The 25,814-nt window shown below is 28.3% G+C and overlaps 1 protein-coding gene across 1 annotated transcript in view; it reads right to left on the reverse strand.

Annotated features, from left to right (window-relative positions):
- The window catches only part of LOC135928360 (mRNA-capping enzyme-like), a 52,611-nt gene that overhangs the window by 20,341 nt on the left and 6,456 nt on the right, over positions 1 to 25,814 (reverse strand). Inside the window, exons 7-10 of the mRNA XM_065464816.1 lie at positions 1,584 to 1,686; positions 1,230 to 1,339; positions 947 to 1,056; positions 495 to 596 (exon numbers count right to left, since the gene is read on the reverse strand). Of these exons, the coding sequence (XP_065320888.1) occupies positions 495 to 596; positions 947 to 1,056; positions 1,230 to 1,339; positions 1,584 to 1,686 (425 nt within the window). The remainder of the gene's footprint in view (positions 1 to 494; positions 597 to 946; positions 1,057 to 1,229; positions 1,340 to 1,583; positions 1,687 to 25,814) is intronic.

The raw sequence follows: 25,814 nt of genomic DNA on the forward strand, positions 1-25,814 counted from the left end.
AAAATTAATCTTATTTTCTATCCATTAAAAAAATATATCAAGTAAAATAAAACAATTTTTTTAAAGGAATATTAACCATCTCATATATACTAAGTCACTAATGCCCTACATTAACTCACCCGATTCCAATTCGACTAAAAATCGTTAGGACATTTTGTATGTCTTGGACAAGGCCGGGTTTGTATTGTTAAACGACCCGACCCGATGGCCAATTTTTAAAAATGGCTCGATTAATATTTTAGCCAAAATGATATTATGTAAGCAAGGCTCTTATACTAACCCTAGCGAAATTCGGCATATTTTGTTAAATAAAATTAGCAATTTAATGTGCAAATTATATAAAATATATCTACTTATCACTATATTTTTTTTATTGTTTAGATGATTTGTTTTATAAATTTTGCTCATAAGTATTTAAATCAGAGTCAAGTTTATGAGATTAAAGCAAACTAAATAGAAATTATGTTAAATTATATTTTCTAGTTTAAACCTACCTCATTCCATCGGCTTTCCAACTAACTTTATAAGGCTTTTGTGATAAAAGAGTTATATTTTGAATGTGCATAGAAACGGGTTGACTTCCTGGGAAAGAATTTCTAAGGGAAAAAAATTTATACATGAATTCATTTAAAAAAATATATATAACTTTATTAATAGTTAAAAATAAAAATTAATAAATAAATTAAATTGTTATTGATAAACTTAAGGTAATTAAAATTACAAAAAAACATTATCCATTCAATAAATAATCAATATTTAATTTGAATATATAGAAGTAGTTTTCAATTTTATCGAATATCCTTCAATGTAAGAATCCTAAATTTATAAATATTTAATTTATATAATTGAACAATAATATTGTCACTTAAACCAAACTAATTTTAAAAAGAAAACCTTGTCTTGTGATTGAAAAAAAATGATTGTTATTAAAAAATTTTAATGTAACCCCTTATAATCGCACATTTCTTTGCACATTTTGCGTAACGAAGAGAGTTGTTTAGAATTGACGATTTGTTCGATACCAGTTATGCCTTCCATAAATAACGAGCTTTTACTCTTAATCATATTGTTTTTAAAAAAAAGTATATCTATGTAAATAACAATGGAATAATAAAATACTTTTTCAGCCTATATTTTTTCATAATTTTAATTCAGCACATTGAATTAATCTTTAATGATTGGATATAAATTTGTGTTAATCATCATTAAAATTCAACAAAAACAAAAACTTGAGAGGCATCTGATTCTGATGTAGTTAATGAGTTGGAGACATTATTGTTAGGTACGTCTTCACCATCATTGTCATCATCAATACCTAGTTCGGTAACACTTTTCAAATCTATCACATAAATAAGAAGTTCTAAAGAAATTGATCAAATTATATTTCTTCAAGGATACATCATACATACAAATAAATATTTATATTAAATCTATTTTTTATTTTTTAACCTTATTATGTAAAATTATGATTATTATTATGGACGATTTAATTTGAATAACTTAAAAGATTTAACTGTTTGCAAAGCATAAATTTAAAAAAAAATTAAAAGAATATAATTGTAGTAAAGCCTTAGAAGACCAACCCCAATCAGGTATATCGGGTGCGACGGGAGTTTCCATTTCGGAGTCAAAGCGCGAAAATAGTTCGTTCAAATATTCTTGCTTGTATATACCCGGTGGTCTGCACTTAAAAATTATAGATTATTTTTAAATTTAATAGGTTGGGAAAATTTATACTAACTAAATAAAAGTATAATATGAATTATTGTTGTAAGTGCGTGTCGTGAAAAAATCTAAGCATTGAAAGTTAGTTAATTAATTTATTTCCTTAAGAGCCATATTTTTAAAAAAAAAATTTAAGAGGAGTTAATGGATTTGGTTAAAACTTAACTTAGCCTTTTTTTCGACAGCATAAAATATAACAATTACTCAATTATAGTAAGGAGTGACCGAGGCCAAATAACCAGGGGGAGGGATTCCATTGAAAATTTGCAAAGTTTCGAAATATCATTTTAAGCAAATAAAATTGATATCCCTACCCCGCCCTCTCCCCAAGAATAAATATAAGTATTATAAAAAATATTTTGAGGCCCGCAATAGAGCCTATAGCCCTCCAAAAAATTAGTGGATGGCAAGCCACTCAAAGTTCCCCTAAAGAAAATCTTAGATATGCCTATGGCTGGGATAATAAATTTGGGTTATAGCGAGAGTTGGGTTTTCTTTCTAAAATACTATACTTCAAGGGTTAATTTTTCTACAAAAATATTAACTATGTAACATAGAGATCAACATGGCCTACCTAATCTGTTTTTTGCCCGATCATTAATATATTTTTTGTACTAGTTGTAAATTGGAAATTTGCATTATTCCTTTGAAAATATTTTACGATATTATGGGCGGACCTGTTTCACAAGCTGCCAGGTTCATAAAAAATATACAGAGAATGATTGCCATTTACATTATTCAATAGTTTATTTCAAAGAGATGGAGGCACCTCGGGTAGTTCTTTGTAAAACGTGTTAAGTAAATATTAACGAAAAATCTTAAATTTTTCAAACGCTATCTAACTAATTTATCTACTTAATATTTATCAGACATGCAGATTTGGAAAAAAAAATCGCCCTGCCCTGATTTTTTTAAATAAATTTTCCACCCTATTTTTTTTAAATAAATTTTCAACCCGGATTTCTTTCGGCCAGGGTAAAAATTTTTTCTACGGCCTTCGTTTAAAAAAAATATATATTACCTATTCCTCATTTAACAGATCGATTTTCAACGAATATGAAATCCATATAATAACTTTTCAAATTATCTTATTCCCTCATTTGTCATAAAGGAGTGAGTTTGAATCACCACATTTCTATTCGACTGGTCGATGGTAATTCCATTAATCCCTGTTCCTCTTGTAATTTAATATATTCATTTATATAGGTTCAGTCATTTCGCTCTCTCCCTGGCAGTATAAGTAATTGCCTGAATTTGGGACCGAGAAAAGAAGAAATAAAATGATACTTATCTAAAACAAATTTTTCCCTTAAAAAGTGTATTATATTTTGAATATTGAGTGTATCTTTGAAGCTTTTAATTTGATTGAAAGTCACTTAAAATAATGATTAGTTGAATGATTAATTTGAATAATATTTTACTAGAAATATTTTCTAAGAATCGAAATAATCGAAATAGTAAAATAAGTGAATAAATGTGATATTATTCTATGATATACAATTTTTAAATATATTTTATTTATTTTTAATTTTTATAGATAATAATGGCGATTTAAAATATTCAACTAGACTTTAAAAAATTCTTTTAGACAAAAAACACCTGCCGATATTTATGCTAATGTAACAGGGCCAGGCTTAAGACCGAGCCATATCTAATATTTATGCTAAATTTTTAAAGTAATTCAAACTTTCCAAATATTTTAAAGTTAAAAAAAACAGGACAATTGGACATAGTCAGATACAGGGCGCATAAGGCAACCCAGAAAATTATTAATAATAAATTATCCTTATATAAATAAAATTGTAAATAATCTATTTTGTTTATAAAAAAATTAATATAAGAATATATATTTGAAATCTATATAAAGTAAAAATTTGTTTAAAAAATTAAACGATTAAATATTGCACTCTTAACATTCACAACAAATGTATTTTAATGCACAAGAGTGTGCTTCAATACAACATTGTAGCTATATTTCATTATGATGTTTTTTATGGAATTCTGAAACAAGATTTTTTTGTTTGTGTACGGTGATAATAAGTATACATCTTAAATTTATTTCTGGCTGTATTTTTAATTAAAAACGCGGAGGGTAGGAAAACTGTTTCAGTAAAATTATTGTCATATTAAGATTTCGCTTTCTCAATATAATTTTAGGAACAACTCCGATAAAAGGGTTATTATTATCATCATTTTCTATATTTGTATGGTTATCATTAATTATTATATATTCAGTAACGTAGGCATGGGGGAAGGGGCCTTGAAAAAATTTTTTAAAACTATTTTTTTATTTAAATTTAGTAAATTGATAATAAATGCTTGAAATTTAATAAACAACTATTTTTATGTTTTTAATTTGTTATAAATAATAATTGGCAGTATTTGATTATTTATATATTTTTTAAATAAATTATATGATGTTGTATTTGCAGCACTTGAATTTTATATATCAAGCAAGTAAAAAAATTCAGCAGATGCTGAGGGATTTAAGGGAGGTTATGAATAGAGCAAAGGATATTGATGAAATATTAACATATCAGAGAGAATGTGGATGAAAAATTTCATGAAATATATAAGAGAGTAAATGAGATTGCTAATATGTTTGGGATTGAAATTTGTAAACCTAGAGCAGTTTCTAGACAATTCAATCGCTCAAATATTGATGTATCTACGATTGAGGATTTTTATAAAATAAACATTTTTATTCCCCTTTATTGATATATTTTTATTTCATTAAAGGAAAGATTTTAATTTTTTTTAAAATACTTTTATTTTCTTTTTTCCGGTTGAGTCTAACCAGATAATTACATTTGAAACAAGGGAGGATATTAAGATTATCTTAAAGTTTTACGCTGATGATTTAGTAGGCTTATATGATAAGATACTTTGTGATGCCGGATTTTGTATAAAAATCTTGACAGAATGTATTCTTTGAGACCAAAAAATGCTCTGCAGGCTCTTTCTATGTGTAATTGCACTTTAGATTCCCTGCCTAATATCAAAACATTGTTAATTATTTTAGCTACCTTACCAATTTTTAACTTTAAAAACCACCGGTGAAAAACGTTTAAATGGGCTAGCCCTAATAAATATTTTAAGGAGATTATTCTAAATAAAAATTTGATTCTAAATGAATTAGCAAAATCTCAGAGAAAAGTAGACCTCTCTTTATAAATTCAAATCATTGCAATATGATTATTTTAGTTTTAATATATAATATTTATAATCAAATTTTTTAGTAAAATGAATTCTTAGTTATAACATTTATATAATCTTTGTATTAACTCTTAAAATTTATGCAATTAATACTATTTTTAAACAAGATGTATTATTTATATTTTGATAATATTGTCATATGTTTTTAAATCATTATTTGCATACTTATATTTTATGTAATTGTTAAATTATATATTTTTTTAAATAGTTTTTATACAATAAATTTTTTAATATTATTATATATATAAAACATCTATATTTTGAAATTTATTTTAAATAATAAAAGCAAATACATGATTAAATAAAGGAAAGTATTTTTATATAATAAATAAAATCTATAATGAAAACTCTCTAAAATTGTTATATGCAAATATTTAAAATAATTTTAACATAGCCTAAGATTTATGCAATTGAGCGTTCGTAAAAAATGGGAGGTTTGGGGAGCGAAGCCCCCTTTAAACCCCCCTCCCATGAGAAAATTCTGATTACGCCACTGATTTTATTATTATTATTGTTAAAAGCAGATATGCATCATTACTCATATAAAAAAAATCCAAAATCGAAACTTACCTCCCCCCCCCCCCATTTTCATGACGAATTTGCGCCTTATCCATATACTCCCCTAGTAATAGAAGTTCTTGGGTATGGCATCAGCTGATGCTTTTTATTTTTTGATGATACCATGGGTGTTTTAACTCGATCGAAACTAAACCGGAAAGGTTATTAATTTCTTAATCAAAACCGAACAGTTGAAAATTGAACGCGTTTGAAACCAAACTATTTTAACGATTATTAATATCAGTTTTTATTGATTAGTATTTTTAGATATTTTTTTATATCGCTATGCTATTGACTATAAAAAAAATAGGAGGTAAATTACTAATATTCAGTATTTATCATTTTGAGATAACAGATTTTAATGTTTTTTTAAATTAAAATGATTTTAGAACATTAAATTTATATAAGATATAAAGGGGGTAATACAAAATAAAATAATTATAATTTCAGAATAATAATACAAAAGATAGAGTGGCCAAAAATGATGTTATATGTATAAAAATATTTAACGAGTCACATTCAGATATTACTCGTTAAACGCTCTAACCCGCTTATAAAAAAAAGGTCTAACTCAAGATTTTATCCAAAAAAAATTACTCAAGTTTGGAGATTTTGCCAATAGATGGTAAAAATGCTTGGACATCGAGTCGGAATTTTGAGGCATAAGTAATAATATTTTGGCTAAAATCTTGATTTATCGTTTTTAAAATAGGTTAAATCGAGGAGTTTTATAAAATTCCATTCAATCAAAAACTTTGCCAATATTTATATAAGATTATTAACTTTTTGAGAATAAAAAAAATAATACATCTAATCATTTAAGAAAAATTAGTTGAGAGTTAATTTTTGAATATAAAACATTTGACTTTTTTATGACAGGTTCAAAAATAGTAAATAAAAAACAATATCAATATCAGATCGGCATTTTGTAGTAATATCGGATAGTAAAAAATTTATAGATCGGCATAGCTAAAAGTAACCAACCAATATTCATTGTTTTATAATGTGATTATCAAGATATTTGATTTTTAAAAAATTATAAAAGAAAGTTACAATAATGAAAACTAAAAAAAAAGAAGTATTAAAAAGGATTAGTGAAGGTCAACAGTTCGGTCCTATTGGTCTCAGTCCAATTAACGAACCGGTTATTTCTAGGAAGGTGGCCCGGGCCAGTTTTTAATTTTTCTAGTCCGGAGAAGGTTTTTATTAATATTTAGGCTTGCCGTACTATTAAATTCATATAATTTTTTACGAAATTTTTATATTTAATTCATCTTATATTACCTTTTTAGAGGAGTTACCTTAGTTTTTGTAATTCTATTTATTTTTTAATTCATTTCTATTTTGCAATATACTATGAAAAGGAAAGTCAAAAAAGCATTTACTTATAGTACCAATAACACAAAATATGTGCTCACTGCAATACCAATTTATATCATCAGCAACAATAATTTTAAATATTTTTGGGTGCTTAGCAGACATCTCATAAAACATCAAATTTTTTCTTTCATGATGAAAATATCTTAGAAATCTAATCTACTCTGAATTTTAATATGCCATCCACGACAAAGTCACTTTTCTCAATACCATTAGACAAATATTAAACTGAACAAATGAACCAAATAAATTAATTCATTTTTTATGAACACTCAATTGCTTAAATCTTAGGCTATGTTAAAATTATTTTAAATATTTGCATATAACAAAATTTTAGAGAGTATTTCTTATATATTTTATTTATTATATAAAAATACTTTCCTTTATTTAATATAATATTAAATGGTTTATGATAGACAAAATGGAATAAACCCACCACTATTAAGCCCCCTTTTCTTGACATTAGCATTATTTTAAATTATTTGTATTATTTATTATATTATTCATATTTGACTTGATATATTAACAGAAAATATATACTTTTATATATAAAATGACAAAACAAAAATTAAATTAGGTTAGGTTAAAAACGTAAATATTCTTAAAATAAAAAAAATACCGATAAAGTAGATAAAATTTTTATCAACTTTTTGGCATAAATTAATGCATAAATAATATAAAATTCAATCACTATTCAGACATGGGGCTGATAAAACAAAAAATATAAATTTTGTTTTTGGTTTTATATTTTCAATTTTTTTATTGAAAGCTGTGTCCAAAATATCAAATAATTAAATTTGCAAACTTATGATAGTTTATTTCCAGGAATAAGGAGGGAGTGACACCTACTGAATTGTTTTTGGGCAGGAGGACTAAGGTTCCCCTAGATTTTCTAAGGGCAGAGAGTCACGAGAGGGGAATTCTGGAGGACCGAAAAATTAGATTTGGAGTTGGAGAAAAAGTATGGACTCGTCTGTTTGACGGGGGCAGGAAATAATGGGCCAAGGGCATTGTTGGGGAGAACAGAGGTTCAAAGTTGAATTTGGTTCAATTGGAAATGGGCGGCACAGTTATGCGCCACAACGATCATATACGACCCCGGGAGTAGACCGGAGGTAGCTTAGATGACAATACAAATATGATATATATAAATAAAATGAAGGTGCATCCCGAAGGATTAGACTCGTCTCCGAGCCGATATAAAATGTAGATGTGATAAATGAAGATTTGGGGTAATGTATCGTACGTGGGAATGGGAGGTTAAAGGGATCAAATAGGAGAGGGGCTCACATCTTAGAGAGGTCATAAAAATGTTTATGTGAAAGCGAGAAATTGAATAAAGAGGTTATACGAGAAATTAAAGTATATGTATGTATATGTAATGTTAAGTTAAACTGGTTTAATGTTCCGGCTGTCGGTAATAAAAAAGGAAAAGAGATTGAAATTGTGGTGGTGTAATTATTGTAAAAAGGAAAAGAGATAAAAAAAGTTGTAATTCATTTAGTGAGTACATTTTTGTTCATAGCCTTATAGGATAAATCACGGCTGTTGAACATTAGTATTGGTACTGGGAAGATATTTGTAAAAAAAAGAGAAATTAAAAAGTTTTTTTGGTTAGCACGTGCGGCATGTTTGGGTTATTTGGTACTGGGAAGATATTTGTAAAAAAAAAGAAATTAAAAAGTTTTTTTTGTTTGAGTTATTTTTTTTTCTTCCCCCCTTTTCTCTTGTTTATAATGTAATGGCCCGTATATGTTTGGAAGACCTTAAAAGGAGATACGAATAGATTTAAAATGTGTTTATGTTTCGTAACGCAATCATTGATTATTGTTTTATTGGTAAATTAGTCAGTGTTGTAAAAGTTTTAAATACATAATCGGTAATTTTTTTTTTGCATTAAATAATTTATTTGTTTGTGAATTCATTTTTTTTTAACAAAAAAACATTAGCATTATTCATTTAATTTTTTTTTGTGTGAAAGTTTTGTTTTAAAAAAAAAAAATTATTACCAACATTTTTTCAAAGACCTCGAATAAAAAATGCAATATATATCCTTGAACAAGAATCTCCTCATAGTTCCAACGTATAGTATTGGAGCATTATCTAACGGTCTATCCATAAATATTTTCACAAATCGGCGTAATGGAGACTCCCTCTAGGCTTGTCGATCTTGGGGACTTTTATCTCCAGGTTACGTTAATAAAAAAAAACAATGGCATGATCTTGGGCCCAAGACCCACTGATGAAAACCAACCACCTTACCCAGGAGTTCGCCGGAAAAGATGTTACAATTGCCAGGGCGAGGGGCACCTCCGTCACCAATGTTCCAGACCCCTAAGGGGAACCCGGGTACCTTTGGAGACCGTTTCCGACAATGCATGGCGGGGACCAAACGATGGGAAAAGACGAGCGTATCGCAAGTTAGGACCCGTGGCGACTTCGGTTCCTCAAGGACTCATAGCCAGCACGGGCAGACCTCCGCAGAATGATCAAAACTGTGACGTGTCGATACCTTCCGCAAGAGGATCTGAAATTTCAGTTGGGGAATTACAACGAGCGGTGGCTGCGTTGGCCACGCATGTACACCCGTCAGCGGAGTCAGCATTTGGAGAATCCAGATCGGGCACAGATGACTTTTGGGGAAATGCCATGTCAGCATAGGGAGGTATTCGGGAAGACTGAGGTAAGTCAATGAACTTTTCCTCATATTTTTTTTTGTTTGTGTAATATGTATTAGTTTTTTTTTTAGATATATACATTTTTGATTTGTTGATATATATATATGTGTGCCAGGCCAATAAAGGGTGGGCATGTCCTATCTTCAGGATAATTAGATATAATCATAGTTTATAAATATATATCTTATATTATAACACGCCAATTATAATCACGTGATGTTTTTTTTTATATATTTAGTTTATATAACATAGGAAAAAGAGATAGAAAGGATTATTAAATTTTATGAAAATTGATTTTTATTGTATGTTTGATTAAATAAAGAAAGAAGTTATTGTCTTATAATTTTGTCTATTTTGATATAACTCTAAAACGTCTTTGGGGTACATAGTTTTGGGTAATATTTAATTTGAGTAATTAAGATTAAGAGGGAAAGAAAGGGGTTTTTTTAGTCGTAATTTGAACGGAATTATGGCTCGACTACCCCTCATTAGGCAATCATCCACCACAGACAATTCCTCTTCCACCTTCTTAAAAACTTTACAATCCTCTTCCCAAGGTCTTTTCCCCGTTACACATAATTTTACCAGTCATTTCTCTATCCTTCAATGTACTCAACTTAAGATCCTCCCAATTGGTAGGACCCCCTGTGAGCATATGCGAAAGCGAACAATCCAGGGCCTTTTCAATGTCCCCCACCCTGTCCTCCTTCAACTCACAATTTTCATCATCAGACCCTAATCGTGATAAAATATCCGGCAAACAATTCTCTTTGCCCAGACGATATCGAATTTCCACATTAGAACTGCCCACCAGCAACAACCACCGTTGCAACCGGGGGGACATCATCAACTCTCGGTTATCTTTCCGAAATAAGTGAATTAACGGTTTGTGATCAGTAAAAATTACAAATCTTTTATCAATCAAATACTCACGGCATTTTGTCAAACCGAAAATCACTGCCAGGACCTCCTGCTCAATCACAGAATACGTCTCCACCTCATGAAAAACACGCGAGAAAAATATAATAGGTCTTTCCAAGCCCTCCACTAAATGCAACAACGCCCCTCCAACCTTTTACTCGAGGCATCAACCGCCAAAATGATCTCCCAGTCGTTATTAAAACACGCAAAAATTGACTCTTTTATAATCTTTTCCTTTAAAACCTCGAAAGCTGATTGCTGTTCACATTTCCACTCAAAATGAGTTCCCTTCTTCAGTAATTCATATAACGGCGCTGCCAACTTGGCGAAATCCTCCACAAAACGATGATAATAATTTACCATTCCCAGGAATGACTGTATCTCCGCCTTATTATTCGGCTGCATCATATTTGTTATATTTTTCAAATTTTTATCAAGGGGTTTCACCTCAATACCATTTATTCGATGCCCTAAATACTCTACCTCCGTTACGCCCAGAACGCTTTTCTCCTTACTAGCTCTCAAGCCCTTGTCACAAATTCTCCTAAACACTTCTTCCAAACGTTGATTATGCTGCTCCGGCGTCACGCCGGTAATTAACATATCATCTATATAGTAAAATACCCCTTCCATTCCCTGGAAAACAGACGCCATAGTACGTTGAAAAATGGGAGCCGATACGCTCAACCCAAATGGTAATCTACAAAAAGCAAATAACCCCTTTGGCGTCGTTATCGTCAATAATTTACGAATTTTTTCCTTCAATGGTAACTGTAAATACGCTGAAGAAAAATCCACCTTTGAAAAATATTTAGCCCCCTTTAACTGAGCCAAAATCTCTTCAATTCGAGGCAACGGATATTTTACCTACACTACCCATCGATTTACCGTGACCCTGAAATCCGCACAAAGTCTCAATTTACCATTTGCCTTCCTAACTGGCACTAACGGGGTTGCCCATTCGCTATATCCCACAGGAATAATAATGCCATCCTTCACCCATCTATCTAATTCCTCATCGATCTCCTCCATTCGAAAGGAACTCGCCGACAAGCCAAAAAGATCGGTGAAAAACCCTCCCTAAGTTGAACATCAACTTGATAATCATTCAAACAACCTAATTTTTCATCAAAAATTATGCCATACTGCCTCACTAGAACAGGAATAGCTTGATTAACTTTACTCCAATCCCCTTTTCCCCCGACCATAATTTGCTTCTCATTTATCTCATCATTAAAATCCGACTTACTCGGTTTCTCCATCATCTCCTCCGAAATTTCACAAATTTTATTACCGGTATTATCCAAATTTCCATTCTCTTCCACATCAGTTATTACATTATCATTAATATTAAAAATATTCCAATAATTATTAGGAGGACCAAGCATGGTAATCCAATCCCAACCCATAATAGTCTCAACATTTTCCTTTACTACCCATAAATATGGACTCCCTCTCAAGTGTTTTTCCAGGCCAATACCTAAAAATTTTCGCTAGACATAATCAAAATGCTAGCTCCCGTATCAAATAACATATCTATATTCTTATTGCCAATCTTCAAATTAACCTTCGAACACATAACTGGTCCATCTAGTCTTTCCGTCATTAAAATATCATATATTTTAATCGAAGAATTAGCGTTTATTTTATCTAAAATAATAATTTCATTGGCATTCACACTGCCCCTTAAATTCAACTCGGAATTTAAATTCTTATTACTGACAATTACATTTCTTTTAACCAGATTTGTGGGACATCTTTCCCAAATAAAATTCCTAACATCATTTCTAAGAGAATAACGAACAATATTCCTCGGATATTGTTCCCACCTAAATCGATTAACCCCTTTCTCAGGGAAATTACGAGAATGACTTCTTATTTTTATTATATCCTTCCCATTATCTCGACTAATAACATTAAATGTTTTATTATACAAATTTTTCCGAACTCTCGGAACCCCGACTCCTATATGATTTACATTGCAATCATATAGTCAACACAAATTTTGAGATACCTCCATGCAGTCCACAGCTACATGTCCCGGCCTTTTACATTTATAACATACTCTGGTCCCGTTTAAACTAACCATCTTTACATTAGCATTTCCTACTTCAGATTTCTTTAACGGAAATCCATCTTTAAACCTATGCTCTGGGACCACGCAGGTATCCCTTTTATGTCCTCTCCATCCGCAACGATGGCAAATGATAATTTCCTCAAATTTTTTATTTACCGACACCCCATTATTTTCCTTGTAATTATTTTTACCATTATAACTATTTTGTTCACATTTAAGACACTTCCCAGAATTTCTGCTCAACCTCATCAACGCATTGATGGCCTCCTTCATTTCCTTCACTTCCCGGAGAATCTCTCTGAACCTCTCCAAATCATTTCCAGCCTTGATTTCATCTAAAACATCTTTTAGACTACTTTCCAAGTCTGCCTTTTTAACCAAATCAGCCAACACCGCAGTGTCCTTTTTAAAATTACCATACATTTCTGCCAGTACCGCAATACCCCTTTTCACCAAAAATTTCAATATAATAATCAATAAATACATCATTACCAATATTCCCACAGTAATCAACTGTTTACCTAAATCCAATTCATTAAAGTTCTTATACATAACTTTATAACCCAAATCCTTATAAAAGAGAATCTTATCCCCAAAACTATGCTCCCCACTATGCCTAAAAAAATAATAATTAAATAAAAATGTTTATATAAAAAGAATATATCGATATTATTACCAAAAAAAATTCCCAATTAAATCCGTATTTTGTGTTAGTACTACTGCGTTGCCAAAAATTTATCAGATAAAATATATATCAATAAAATTTTGTTTTACCTTTAAAACCGAATCACTCCAAATCTTCCGATCTGCGTCACGAGCACCACTAAAAAAAACCCCTTTCTTTCCCTCTTAATCTTAATTACTCAAATTAAATATTACCCGAAACTACGTACCCCAAAGACGTTTTAGAGTTATATCAAAATAGACAAAATTATAAGACAATAACTTCTTTCTTTATTTAATCAAACATACAATAAAAATCAATTTTCATAAAATTTAATAATCCTTTCTATCTCTTTTTCCTATGTTATATAAACTAAATATATAAAAAAAACATCACGTGATTATAATTGACGTGTTATAATATAAGATATATATTTATAAACTATGATTATATCTAATTATCCTGAAGATAGGACAATTTCTATTACCAATCAAAATTTTATTCTAAATATAAAATTAAATTTAAGACATTTTTATTAAATTTTTTTTTATTAAATTTTTATTAGTCAAATTGAACGTTAAAAGTAAAACATATATATACGTAATTTAAAAATATATATTAAAAATATCATCTAAACTATTTGTAAAATAAAATCTATATAAAAACTGTATAATAAAAAAATTAGTATAATAAATTGTATGTTGGGTGGGAGGAGGTCAAAAAGGGGAGCCGTGGATGGCAATGCAGTTAGATCTGCTTATATCAATAGATATGCGCTGTCTGAGATAGAAGCCTTCCTGTGGATCACCAGTGATGGCGCGATTTTTTTTACCAAGGGATTTAGAAGGTTAGGGCATGATTGCCAAAAAAACCGGTTGTGTCGGATACGATTGGTGTGAGATTGCAATTGGTTAGGGAAGTGTATTTATTAATTTTAGAGTTTTCCGCTCGCACGAATGAGTTGTTACTAAACGAGGGAGCAAATCGGTCGATGCAAGTATAATCCCATGCTAATGGAGTTCCATTACTCCAAGGTATTAAGGTCAGCCCATCTGGCCGTATATTATTCTCAGTTGAGAGGCCACAGGGTTCAAGGGTTGCGGGAATTTGAGCTGAGCGTAGAGCACGGAGAATGGTGCCGTTAACTGCACTGTGTCGAGAATGTCTACCTTTAGAGAATTGACAATGAAGAGGATGATGTCCGAAACAATCAACAGGTTGGGATGTACATGCGGAGTTAGCCAGTATTTTACAACCAAGACGGAGACCTATTGCTATGGGTAATTCTTCGTTTGTTAAGAGGAGTCCTAAGTTTATTCACACTCACGCTTGGACCCATCGTGCCATGCGTAATTTCTCGGCCCGCGCCCATCTCTACTCGCAAAGGCCGCCAATAGTTCTGTCGACGCACAGGTCTAGTAATAAATATAACTTATCAATTTAAAATTTTTATTTTGTCGTTTGCCCCTAAGATTATTTTTAAAAAGTTTAAAAGGATGGACGATGTTCAATGAAAGAGGAGTATAACATAATTTAACAAAATGTTTGACATATATTTAAATAAAAAATTCTTTTATTTTATCTTAAAAAATTGTGATTTTTTTCCAGATGTTTTTATTTACGGGGTTGGTTTTCTTTCCGCATTGAAAATTTTTCCCATACTCTGTTCAAAATTGTAATACTTAAAGTTGCCTTTATTAAAATCTATATAAAATTTATATATTTATTTTGCTCGCTATTTAATTTAATATTAATTCTTTTTATATATTCTAGTGACATTTTTCTTAAATTTTAAACTCAAGCATTTTTAAATGAAATTTCAATTATATGTATTTTTTTTGGGCTGTGTCGATATTAAATATCGGATCGAATCGGCGCCGATATTGCGCGTTTTCCAAAAATATCGGATCGGGCAATACTTGTAAAAATCGATCCGATCTTTTTACTTTTCTTTTTTTTGTTATTTTATGTATATTTATTTTACATTAATAATATTTTCTAAAGTTTCTTTTAAACAATGCAAATGCACAACACGCCTTAGGCTGCATTCAAAGTGGAGACGGAATCGTTTTTACATCCGTTCCGTCAAAAGTCAATTTCATTAAAAATGATATTATATTGATTTTCATTTTTAAAAAATTATAAGTAACGTTATTGTTGTAATTGTTGAAAAAGAAGAAATAAATTGAATATAATACATAAAATGTTAGTTATTTTCTGACAGGGGAATTAAGTTTTCCTTGGGGGAAGAAGAAGAGGATGATCACGGGGTGTGTTTCATTGTTAGGAAAAACCCCTAGTTGGAGATGGGGAGATATTGAATAAGATGTCAGCTGTGAACCTTTGGGAGATGAAGAAATGGATAATTATATTAAATTATATTATATTTTTTTGTTAATGTATAGAGATTGTTGTTGATGTTTTTTAATAAATAAATTTGAGTCTTATTATTATGAATTATGGTTTGTTTTGTGTTATGGGATATGGCATGAATTATAGGGGTTGTGATAGTGGTGCACGATGACTATAGGATAGTTTCGATTCCAGGGTTATTCGGTATTTTAAAGGTAAAAACAAAATTTTTGTATATATATTATATGAGAAATTTTAACCATGCAATGTACTAAAAACTATATAGATCAGTGAGATTAAGGATTGTTAAATATTTAAATATTTGAAGTTTAGGAAAATATATATGGAAATAGACTTTTGTAATAAAGAGTATATTACAATTATGCATTTTGGGGTTTTAAAGGGATGGACATGTGTGGGATCATTTATTAATAATTAATGTTAATATATGGTATTTGTAATTTAGTTTCAATTAAGGTTGATATGTTATTAAGGGATCCATTGAGGGTGAGGTAATGTGGTTTATTTTGAAGTAATTATAACCATTTTGATGAAATAGGGTGTAATGTGAATTACACATATGATATATTGAATTTTGTTTAGTTTGAAGTAATTAACCATTTTGATGAAATAGGGTGTAATGTGAATTACACATATGATATATTAAATTTTGTTTATTTTGAGGTAATTAACCATTTTTATGAAATAGGGTGTAATGTGAATTACGCATATGATATATTAAATTATGGATGATAATTTAAGGGAATTGAATTGTGATGAAGTCAGAATAATATTCAATGTTAGAGGTGGATAGTTATTTTGATTGAGTGTCTGAGAATAATATCCAATGTTAGAGGTGGATAGTTATGTTGATTTAGTGTCTGCATTTGATATATATATAAATTGAATAGGAATTTATATGATATATTAGAGGAGGTGTAATATTTTTTTTTTCCAAATTATGAAATCTTTATATTTAATATATTTTTTTTTTAAATTATAAAATTTTATAATAAGTTATATTTGCAATTATTATATTATTTTTATGGTATGCAATGATGTGAAGGGAAATATTTTTACAGATAAGGTCAGCCCGTGTTGATGGGTATGCCTTGAGGTGAGAATATTGTTCAGTTTGCATACTGGAGAAAGTTTTTTTTTGTGTAAATTTTTTTTGTAAATTTATGCTGCATAATACATTTTTTTTATCTTTGTAATAATTTTATAGCACATCACATTTTACTATTTATTTATGAACATTTTTTTTAAAGAAAAGACTCAAATTATTTTATATTGTGAAGGTACATTATAAATTCTTTACGTATATACCCTATAGCCCATTATATTCTCAATTTTTGTTATTTGGCATTCTACATTTTTGTGAAATTTGTGCTAATTGTGATGACAGAGTTAGGTAGAAATGGTATATTTTTCTTAGGATACTGAGTAATTCCTAGATGGAAAATATTGTATTTTCTACATATTATATATTTGTTCCTTCATATATAATATTAAATGTATTTATCTACGTATGTATTGTAATTTTATTTATAATCTTTGTTCGGCAAAGTTTCGCAATTATTTTTAATACCTAAAGATGGATTTTTATATTCATTTTAAGAGATATTTATAAAGATATAGCTTTGTTTTTTTCACATGACAGAAGGAAGACTACATGTGTTGAAGTTGCATTTCACACACAGACAATATGTTCACATTACATTATTATATGTAAAATCATTATTTCTTAATTACCATGAATCATACCCAAATAATGTGTATTATAGCTCATATTTCCCAGATGTCTTAAGATGAATGAAATTTTATGTTTTGCAGATATTACATTGTCCATATTTATGTTCCATAGATTATAAATGCAGATACCCCAATGTACAGGTCATTATTGATAATATGTGTTTTCGCGATTATATATTGAAAGGTATCGGCGATATTATATTATAAATCATCATAAGGGAAGATGATTCGACAAATTCCCTGAATGTCTTCAAGGCGTCCCGATACAATTCAAAGAGGGGATTCGATACAACACCACCACAGAGAGAGGGACGCTGGGCTTGTGAAGGGTGGGCGTGTTGTAATTGTTGAAAAAGAAGAAATAAATTGAATATAATACGTAAAATGTCAGTTATTTTCTGACAGGGGAATTAAGTTTTCCTTGGGGGAAGAAGAAGAGGATGATCACGGGGTGTATTTCATTGTTAGAAAAAACCCCTAGTTGGAGATGGGGAGATATTGAATAAGATGTCAGCTGTGAACCTTTGGGAGATGAAGAAATGGATAATTATATTAAATTATATTATATTTTTTTGTTAATGTATAGAGATTGTTGTTGATGTTTTTTAATAAATAAATTTGAGTTTTATTATTATGAATTATGGTTTGTTTTGTGTTATGGAATATGGTATGAATTATAGGGGTTGTGATAGTTATAACGCTCTATAAAATTTGCCGGATCCGTTTTTAAGTCGGAAGGTATCGGAACGGACGCATTTTGAACATATATATCATTTTTAATGAGATTGGCTTTTGACGGAGGATGTAAAAAACGGATCCGTCTCCACTTTGAATGCAGCCTTAAATTTTATTTATTTTTTAAAATAATAACGCCAATTTTATTATTTATATTTTAAATAAAAAAAATTTTTTAAATATGGTATCTGAATGAAATATTTTACAAAAAACAAAGATAATTTTGCAAAATATGTTATCTGCGGAATTCTAATTTCACGGGGAGGAATAATGAAAAATTCATTTAATACTACCAATATCTGTAAACTTTTTTAAAATTATTGTAGAAATAAAAATTAAATTAAATGCATAATTCGATTTTTTGCATAAAAATATTGATTTCTTAATTACATTTGGTTCAAATGGGGGTGGTGAACAATTATTATAAATATCGGATCGGTATTGAGCCAATATCGGATCGATCGGTGAAAAATATGTGGATCAGCACAGCCCCAATTTTTTTAAATATTACTTAATAAAATATTATTCGCTAGATGGCGCGCTATAAATTCTACAAAGTTATCATTTATATTTTATGATTATCATGTGACCGGTAGTAGATATCTCTTAATTCAGGCCTAAGAAAAGTAATAACCCAGAATCTGGCGTAAAAATTAAAGAAATATATAAATTATTTAAGCTATACATTTGCATCATATTATGGATTCCATTTGCATTTATAAATGTAGTCAAAATGAATGTTAAATCTTAAAAATCTCAACTGGCCCATAAAATTATCAAAATTAAAAAACTCAGGCCCAACCAAAAAATACAGGCCAGATATGAAACTAAGCTAAAGGTAGGAATAAAAAAAAATTGAAGATAAGGCATCGAAAGATATTGCAATTAATAATCTATTTATAGGAGAAGAAATAATAAAGATCATTTGTTATAAACGAATTCATGTATTATATTCTTTAAAATAGTCTAAAGACAAACCACTAATCGAGAAGAAAAGTAAGACTTCGATGGATTATAGACATCGAGTGACTGGAAGCAAGTTTATTTAAATAAGGTAACAAAGATGAAGAGTAATTCCTAAATGTCTAAAAATAGTAAAACGATCTCAATCGATTATATCAAATGTCAGCAAAAAGATTAGGTTAGCTTTGTTTTATAAAAGAGATTATTAATGTTGAAAAATACCACAATATTCTAATCAATATTTACTTCCTCCTTTGTATCATTAATTCTAAAGCCAAATATATATTCCAAAAGGACAAAGCATTCTGTCACACTAATAAAATAACCAAAAATTGATTAAATAATATGATTTTAATTTTGGCCCCAGTAAATTCCCGACCTTCTATTGAAATTTTATGGTATACATTACATATACTGCGAAGATGATAGGAAACTAAGACCGTGTACTAAAGGTTTAAAGATAAAATAAAATGTCTATATATTTCTGAAAAATTATATTAAAGTTTGATTAGTCCATTACCTAGAAGAGGTAATTTAATTAAAAAAAGGTGGTATTAAACAAAACGAAGAGTGACAAACATTTATAAAATGGTCACGTAGGTAATGAGCCTACAGAAGCTCCTAACATGGGGAAGGTTATTTAAAAAATTTGATTATCTTATAAAATAATGAATATATTTTATACTCTTTTGCAAATTAATATTTCAACTCCCATTAAAAATACCAGTCTCCCTTCCCTATCTTATGTAATAATGGGATATTTATTACTAATATTATAATGCCTGATTATTATAATTAACTCATCATTAAATATTTTATTAATTATTGTAAATATTCATTCATATTATATGCGTATATTATGTTCTTCAGAAATAAATAATAAAAACTGTAATTTATAAACCATTAATTGATAGTGATAATTTTAAAGTAACTTGTATTTAAGATACTCTAATTAGGTAAAAGATACAAGTATCTTTTATCTTGTATCTTTTTTATATTTTGAAAAAGATACTAGTATCTGTATCTAAGATTCATTTTTTAACAAAGAATCGGTATCTGTATCTAGATTTTTTTTTCGGAGGACCTGCCCAACTCTGCTTCCACTGATAATTTTTTTTGAAATAAAAGATAATATAATAGAAAATCCCCTCGACGCGTTTTTTAAATCTAAAAATATGAGTTTTTTTGATAATCTTTTTTATATTAAAAATATGTATATAAAATTAAATACTGCCTTGCCCTCAAGTGCTAGTGTTGAGAATTTAGTAAGGCGGAACTTATAATTTCGTCGCTCTAGACTTGGGGTTGGGGATGTTAATATTAAAATGAATTTATTATTAAAATGCAACAAAATAAATAAAAAATGAATATTACCATAAATATTTATTTTTATTATATAAATTTTTTAAATATTTATAAATGTTGATTTTTTTATATTATTTAATATATAATTACATTATAATCAAAAAATTGTTTCTAAATTTTTTTTATAAAAAGTAGCTAAAGTTACTTTTAAAAAATAGTAGCTAATAGCGCGCTACCTTTTTTTTGATGGGTAGCGATAGTGGTAGAGCGCTACTTTTTTTGACAAATAGCGGTAGCGCACTACTTTTAAAAGTAGTGTTTAACAACTCTGGTTTGCAGATAAAAAAAAAATTAAGAGTTTTGAAATCATTTCAAACGAATGAAATTAAAAATAGAGATTTGACAAATTTACTTGCAGTGGAGTAGCAAGATCCTAAATATACTGGGAAGAGAGGGGGGGGGGCAAAAATACTCTAAAATAAAATCTTGCGTACAATAAATGGCACAAGAATAAAAATTTGAGACTATTTTTTATTTACGATTAAATCATATAACCACTGTGAGAGTGGGGAGAGGGTATTCAAAGACAATGCTGCATCGCTGAAAATAGGTGCCATTTTCAGAAATTTTTCAAATATATAAAAGTGCATGCCACATTATCTATTTTTTAGAGATATAGCGTGCCCTAGGGTTAGGGTCAGTGTCTACATGCACGGGAAGAGGGGGTAAGAGCCAAATACTTCCATATATTTTTGAGGGGGTACGAGGAGCAAATAATTTTGGGGAGAAGGGATTAAATCTCAGGCATGTTACCTCCAATTTTTTCTTTCATATGTAGATGCTGAGGTTATATAAAATAAAATTTGTTTAAGAAAAAATCAAGTAAAATGCTCTATATTTTACAACAAATCAATGCAATAACTTATGAAAAAAATGAAGTGGAATATATTACCATAAAAAATAAATATTTATTTTAAAAGTAATAAATTTGAAATATATATTGGAACTGAAAGAATATAATTGAATAATTAATATAATTTATTAATAATTTTATTACAATAGAACCTACAAATGGTGACCGCTCAAGGGTAGTTAATTAGCTGGATATTTTATAGAGGGATCCAAATTAAAGAATTTTTTAAATAAAGAGTTCAAGTTATTAAGGAAAAAATGTTTGTATAAGAATTCAATTTTTTATTAAAATTCATATACAAGTATGATAAAATATTATTATTTAAAAATTAACATTATAATATAGAGAATATAATAAAATATGTCATACATCAGTTTAAGTTAAAAAAAAAGATTGATACAAATGTATATTTTTATAAAAAGAAAAAAACAATTTAAAAAAAAAATAGGTCGGGCCATGATGTTTTAAATATTTGATAATTAGATCTAATTATAGATACTGCGATTTTCTGTTTGAGTTTGTAAAATGGAGAAAGGTATGATTTTTAATTGATTTGGATATTGTTTTGAATAGATCTAAAGCCGCTTGTCCAAAAGAGCAGGTTGATGTATATGCTATAGGAACAAAGTGGTTATCCCACATTAGGTGTGAGTATTTTATATTTTTTAGAGATTCGGCTTTGTTAAGGGGATCATGGGAATTATTAGATGGAGCCATGGGATCAATGCAGGTAAAATCTCACATTAAAGGCTTTCCCATGAAAAAAGGTACGACGGTTTTGCCGTCAGGGCGTTTTTTATCTAAAAGGTGGTTATTTAAAATAGTGGGATATGAATCTAACGGTAATAGGAAAAAACCCCTGGAAAAAAACCTTTGGAAAAAAACCCCAGAAAAAAACACCATGGAAAAAAAATTCAAAAAATAAAGAAAATCGTTATTTTTTAAAAAAAATTTCTTGTCAATTTTTCTTAATTTTTTTTCTCAATTTATTATTTTCTTCCCATTTTTGCTTTAAGTCATTGTTATTCTTTATTTTTCTAATCTTTTCTCAATTTTTTTCTTCTCAATTTTCACTTAATTTTTTTAGTATAACCTAGCAATCTTATTTTCGTAAAAATTTTTGCTATAGTAATAAATACAATATCCATCCTTAATTAATGTATTAAGTAGACTAAATTTGACAAAATTTGCAATAAAATCTGATTATTTTATTGACAAATCATTATTATGTATATAATTTATTATTAAATTATATTTTTATAATTTATTATTAAATTATATTTTTATAATATTTTTTTCTAAAATACTAATTTGTCTATACCTTATTAAATCCAAATAAAAATATACCGATATTATTAGATCTTAAGTAGAAAAAAAATTTCGGGGTTTTTTTCCGAGGATTTTTTTCCGGGATTCGAATCTAACCATTCATGGCTAGAGTTGTTGAAATTAAGAGATCTTAGGAGGGATTTATATTGGTGATCATAGCTCAAGTTGAGGTAAGCTAAGGAACGAGATACCAATCCTTGATCCCAATCTGTTTGTTTCGTTGAATCTGGTGGGGTTGTGTTTGATAAGAGATTAATATTCCAACAACGTAAGGCTTCATCTAATAAATTTTCTTTATCGATGGTAATAATTTGCGAAATAATATTTTTTACAGTTAAGGTTGATGAGATGAAGGAAACAATACTTAATGCCGATCTTAGGCCCATGAAGCCATGAGCTAGAATCGTTTTTGATGTTTAATAACTCTGTCATCATTTGTAGTATCTTTTGTTCATATTCTTTTAAAAGAATTATGCTTGATGGATGGGTAATTTTATTAAGATAGATAGTGGGGAATAGTGATTGAAAGTGATTATTTAAAAAATTAAAAACTCCCTCTGCACCTCCCAATAGGGCTCTTAATATACTGAAATCTTGTAAGGGTGTCCGTCTAAAGTTATCTAATATGGTGTCTGTTGGAGGCTGAGAAGGATAAATTTCGCATTTATTTATATTTAAGGATAAATTAAGTTCATCAAAGTGTTTGTTGATTATATCTAGACAATTCTGGATTGAAGAAATGGTCTCCGATATAGTACAATCGTCAAGGTACCAAACATGTAGATTGAGTTTGCATGAAAGAGCAATATCACTTATTAGGTGTTTAAGGGTATAGCAAAAAAGTAGTGGCCCTAATGGGTCACCCTGTTGGAGGCCTTCTGCAGAATTATATAATCATTAAATTTGAGTAAGGAAGGAATGCCATAGCTAAGATGGATGTAATTGTGGTAGTCAGGGAATGTTTCCAAGAAAGTATCGATCATTTTATTCCTATTAATTGAATTAAAGGCATTGGATATGTCTAGTTTTGCTATATAATTTTCAGGTTTGAGGTTGGATAAAACTAGTCGACTGTAGTGTTGCGTAATCGGCTAATTTTAGCCGACTACAAAACGGCTTAGCCGAGATTTTAGGTGAAAAAATTGGCCAAGCCTAATTAGGTTAAGCCTAAAAATCGGCTAAAATTAAATTAGCCAAAATTCTGCATCGATGCTTAGCATTAATTATTATTAATTTATTTTAGTAAAATAATTTATTTTATTTATATTTAATGTAAATATTTTATTATTATCAACAAATAAACAGATGATTTAATATTTTTTATTTATATTATTATATTTTGAAATGAAAATAAATTTATTTATTTGATGTTTTTTTAATAAAAAAAATAATATGCTGCTATATTGTAAAAATGGAATATTCTTTTTAATAAAATTTATTAGTGATTTTCACAATCTTCTTTGTAAATACATCTTTTATTGAGGAATTATATTGTAAATTTTATTAGATAAATAAACAATCTTTTAGGTAAAATCTTTTATCATTTTTTTAAAATTATCTATTTTTTATTAAATGAGGTGGATTTTATGAAACTTTTTTGATGTTATTTTATATGATCTTTTTAAGGATAATATTTGAATGTGACAATTGTCATAATCGTTATTTTATAAGTTTTTTGAATTTTTTTGAAGAAAATATGTTAAAATAATTATTAATAACATGTGTAAATATAAATTTAGTGAAGATGTACCAATGAAAAGTGACAATTGTCATAATCGTTATTTAAAAAGTTTTTTGAAGAAAATATGTTAAAATAAGTATTAAAAACATGTTTAAATAAAAATTTAGTGAAGATATCCATAGAAAAGTGAAAATTGTCATAATCGTTATTTTATAAGTATTTTGAATATTTTGAAGAAAATATGTTAAAATAAGTGTTGATAACATGTTTAAATAAAATTTAGTGAAGATGTACCAATGAAAAGTGACAATTATCATAATCGTTAATTTTAAAGTTTTTTGAATTTTTTTGACAAAATATGTTAAAATAAGTATTAACAACACAGGTAAATATAAATTTAGTGAAGATATACCATAGAAAAGTGACAATTGTCATAATTGTTATTTTTAAAGTTTTTTAACGAAAATATGTATTAATGAGATGTTTAAATAAAAATTTAGTGAAGATGTACCAATGAAAAGTGACAATTGTCATAATCGTTATTTTTAAAGTTTTTTGACGAAAATATGTTAAAATAAGTATTAATAACATGTGTAAATATAAATTTAGTAAAGATGTACCAAAGAAAAGTGACAATTGTCATAATCGTTATTTTTAAAGTTTTTTGACGAAAATATGTTAAAATAAGTATTGATAACATGTTTAAATAAAATTTAGTGAAGATATACCGTAGAAAATCGACAATTGTCATAATCGTTATTTTTAAAGTTTTTTGAATTTTATTGACAAAAATATTTTAAAATAAGTATTGATAACATGTTTAAATAAAAATTTAGTGAAGATGTACTCTAGATAAGCGACAATTGTGATAATCGTTATTTTTAAAGTTTTTTGATTTTTGTTGACGAAAATAGTTCATTTGCATCGATATTGATTTTAAAATAGAAAAAAAAGTTTACCCAAATTTTAAACAAGATTGTCTGATGAAAATTTACAAAAAAATAATAATTTCTAACTTAGGATTAGATATTATGATATAAATTTTGCATATTAATTTCTGACCTGATGAACAGATGTAATAAAATGCCAATTTGCTCCTGTTTTTGGGGAAGAATCTATTATTACTATATGTTTTTTCTATAGCACATACTCAGGCAATTTTAATTTTACAATCTATATTTTCCCATTTACATAAAAGAAATTTTAAAAACTTTAAAAATAACGATTATGACAATTGTCACTTTTCTATGGTACATCTTCACTAAATTTTTATTTAAACATGTTATCAATACTTATTTTAACATATTTTTTTCAAAAAAATTCAAAAAACTTATACAATAACGATTATGACAATTGTCACTTTTCTATGGTACATCTTCACTAAATTTTTATTTAAACATGTTATTAATACGTATTTTAACATATTGTCGTCAAAAAAATTCAAAAAACTTTAAAAATAATGATTATGACAATTGTCACTTTTCATTGGTACATCTTCACTAAATTTATATTTACACATGTTATTAATACTTATTTTAATATATTTTCGTAAAAAAAATCAAAAA

This window comes from Gordionus sp. m RMFG-2023, chromosome 1 (genome assembly GCF_954871325.1).
Source record: "Gordionus sp. m RMFG-2023 chromosome 1, tfGorSpeb1-WG-v2, whole genome shotgun sequence".
NCBI classification, from domain to species: Eukaryota; Metazoa; Nematomorpha; class Gordioida; order Chordodea; family Parachordodidae; genus Gordionus; species Gordionus sp. m RMFG-2023.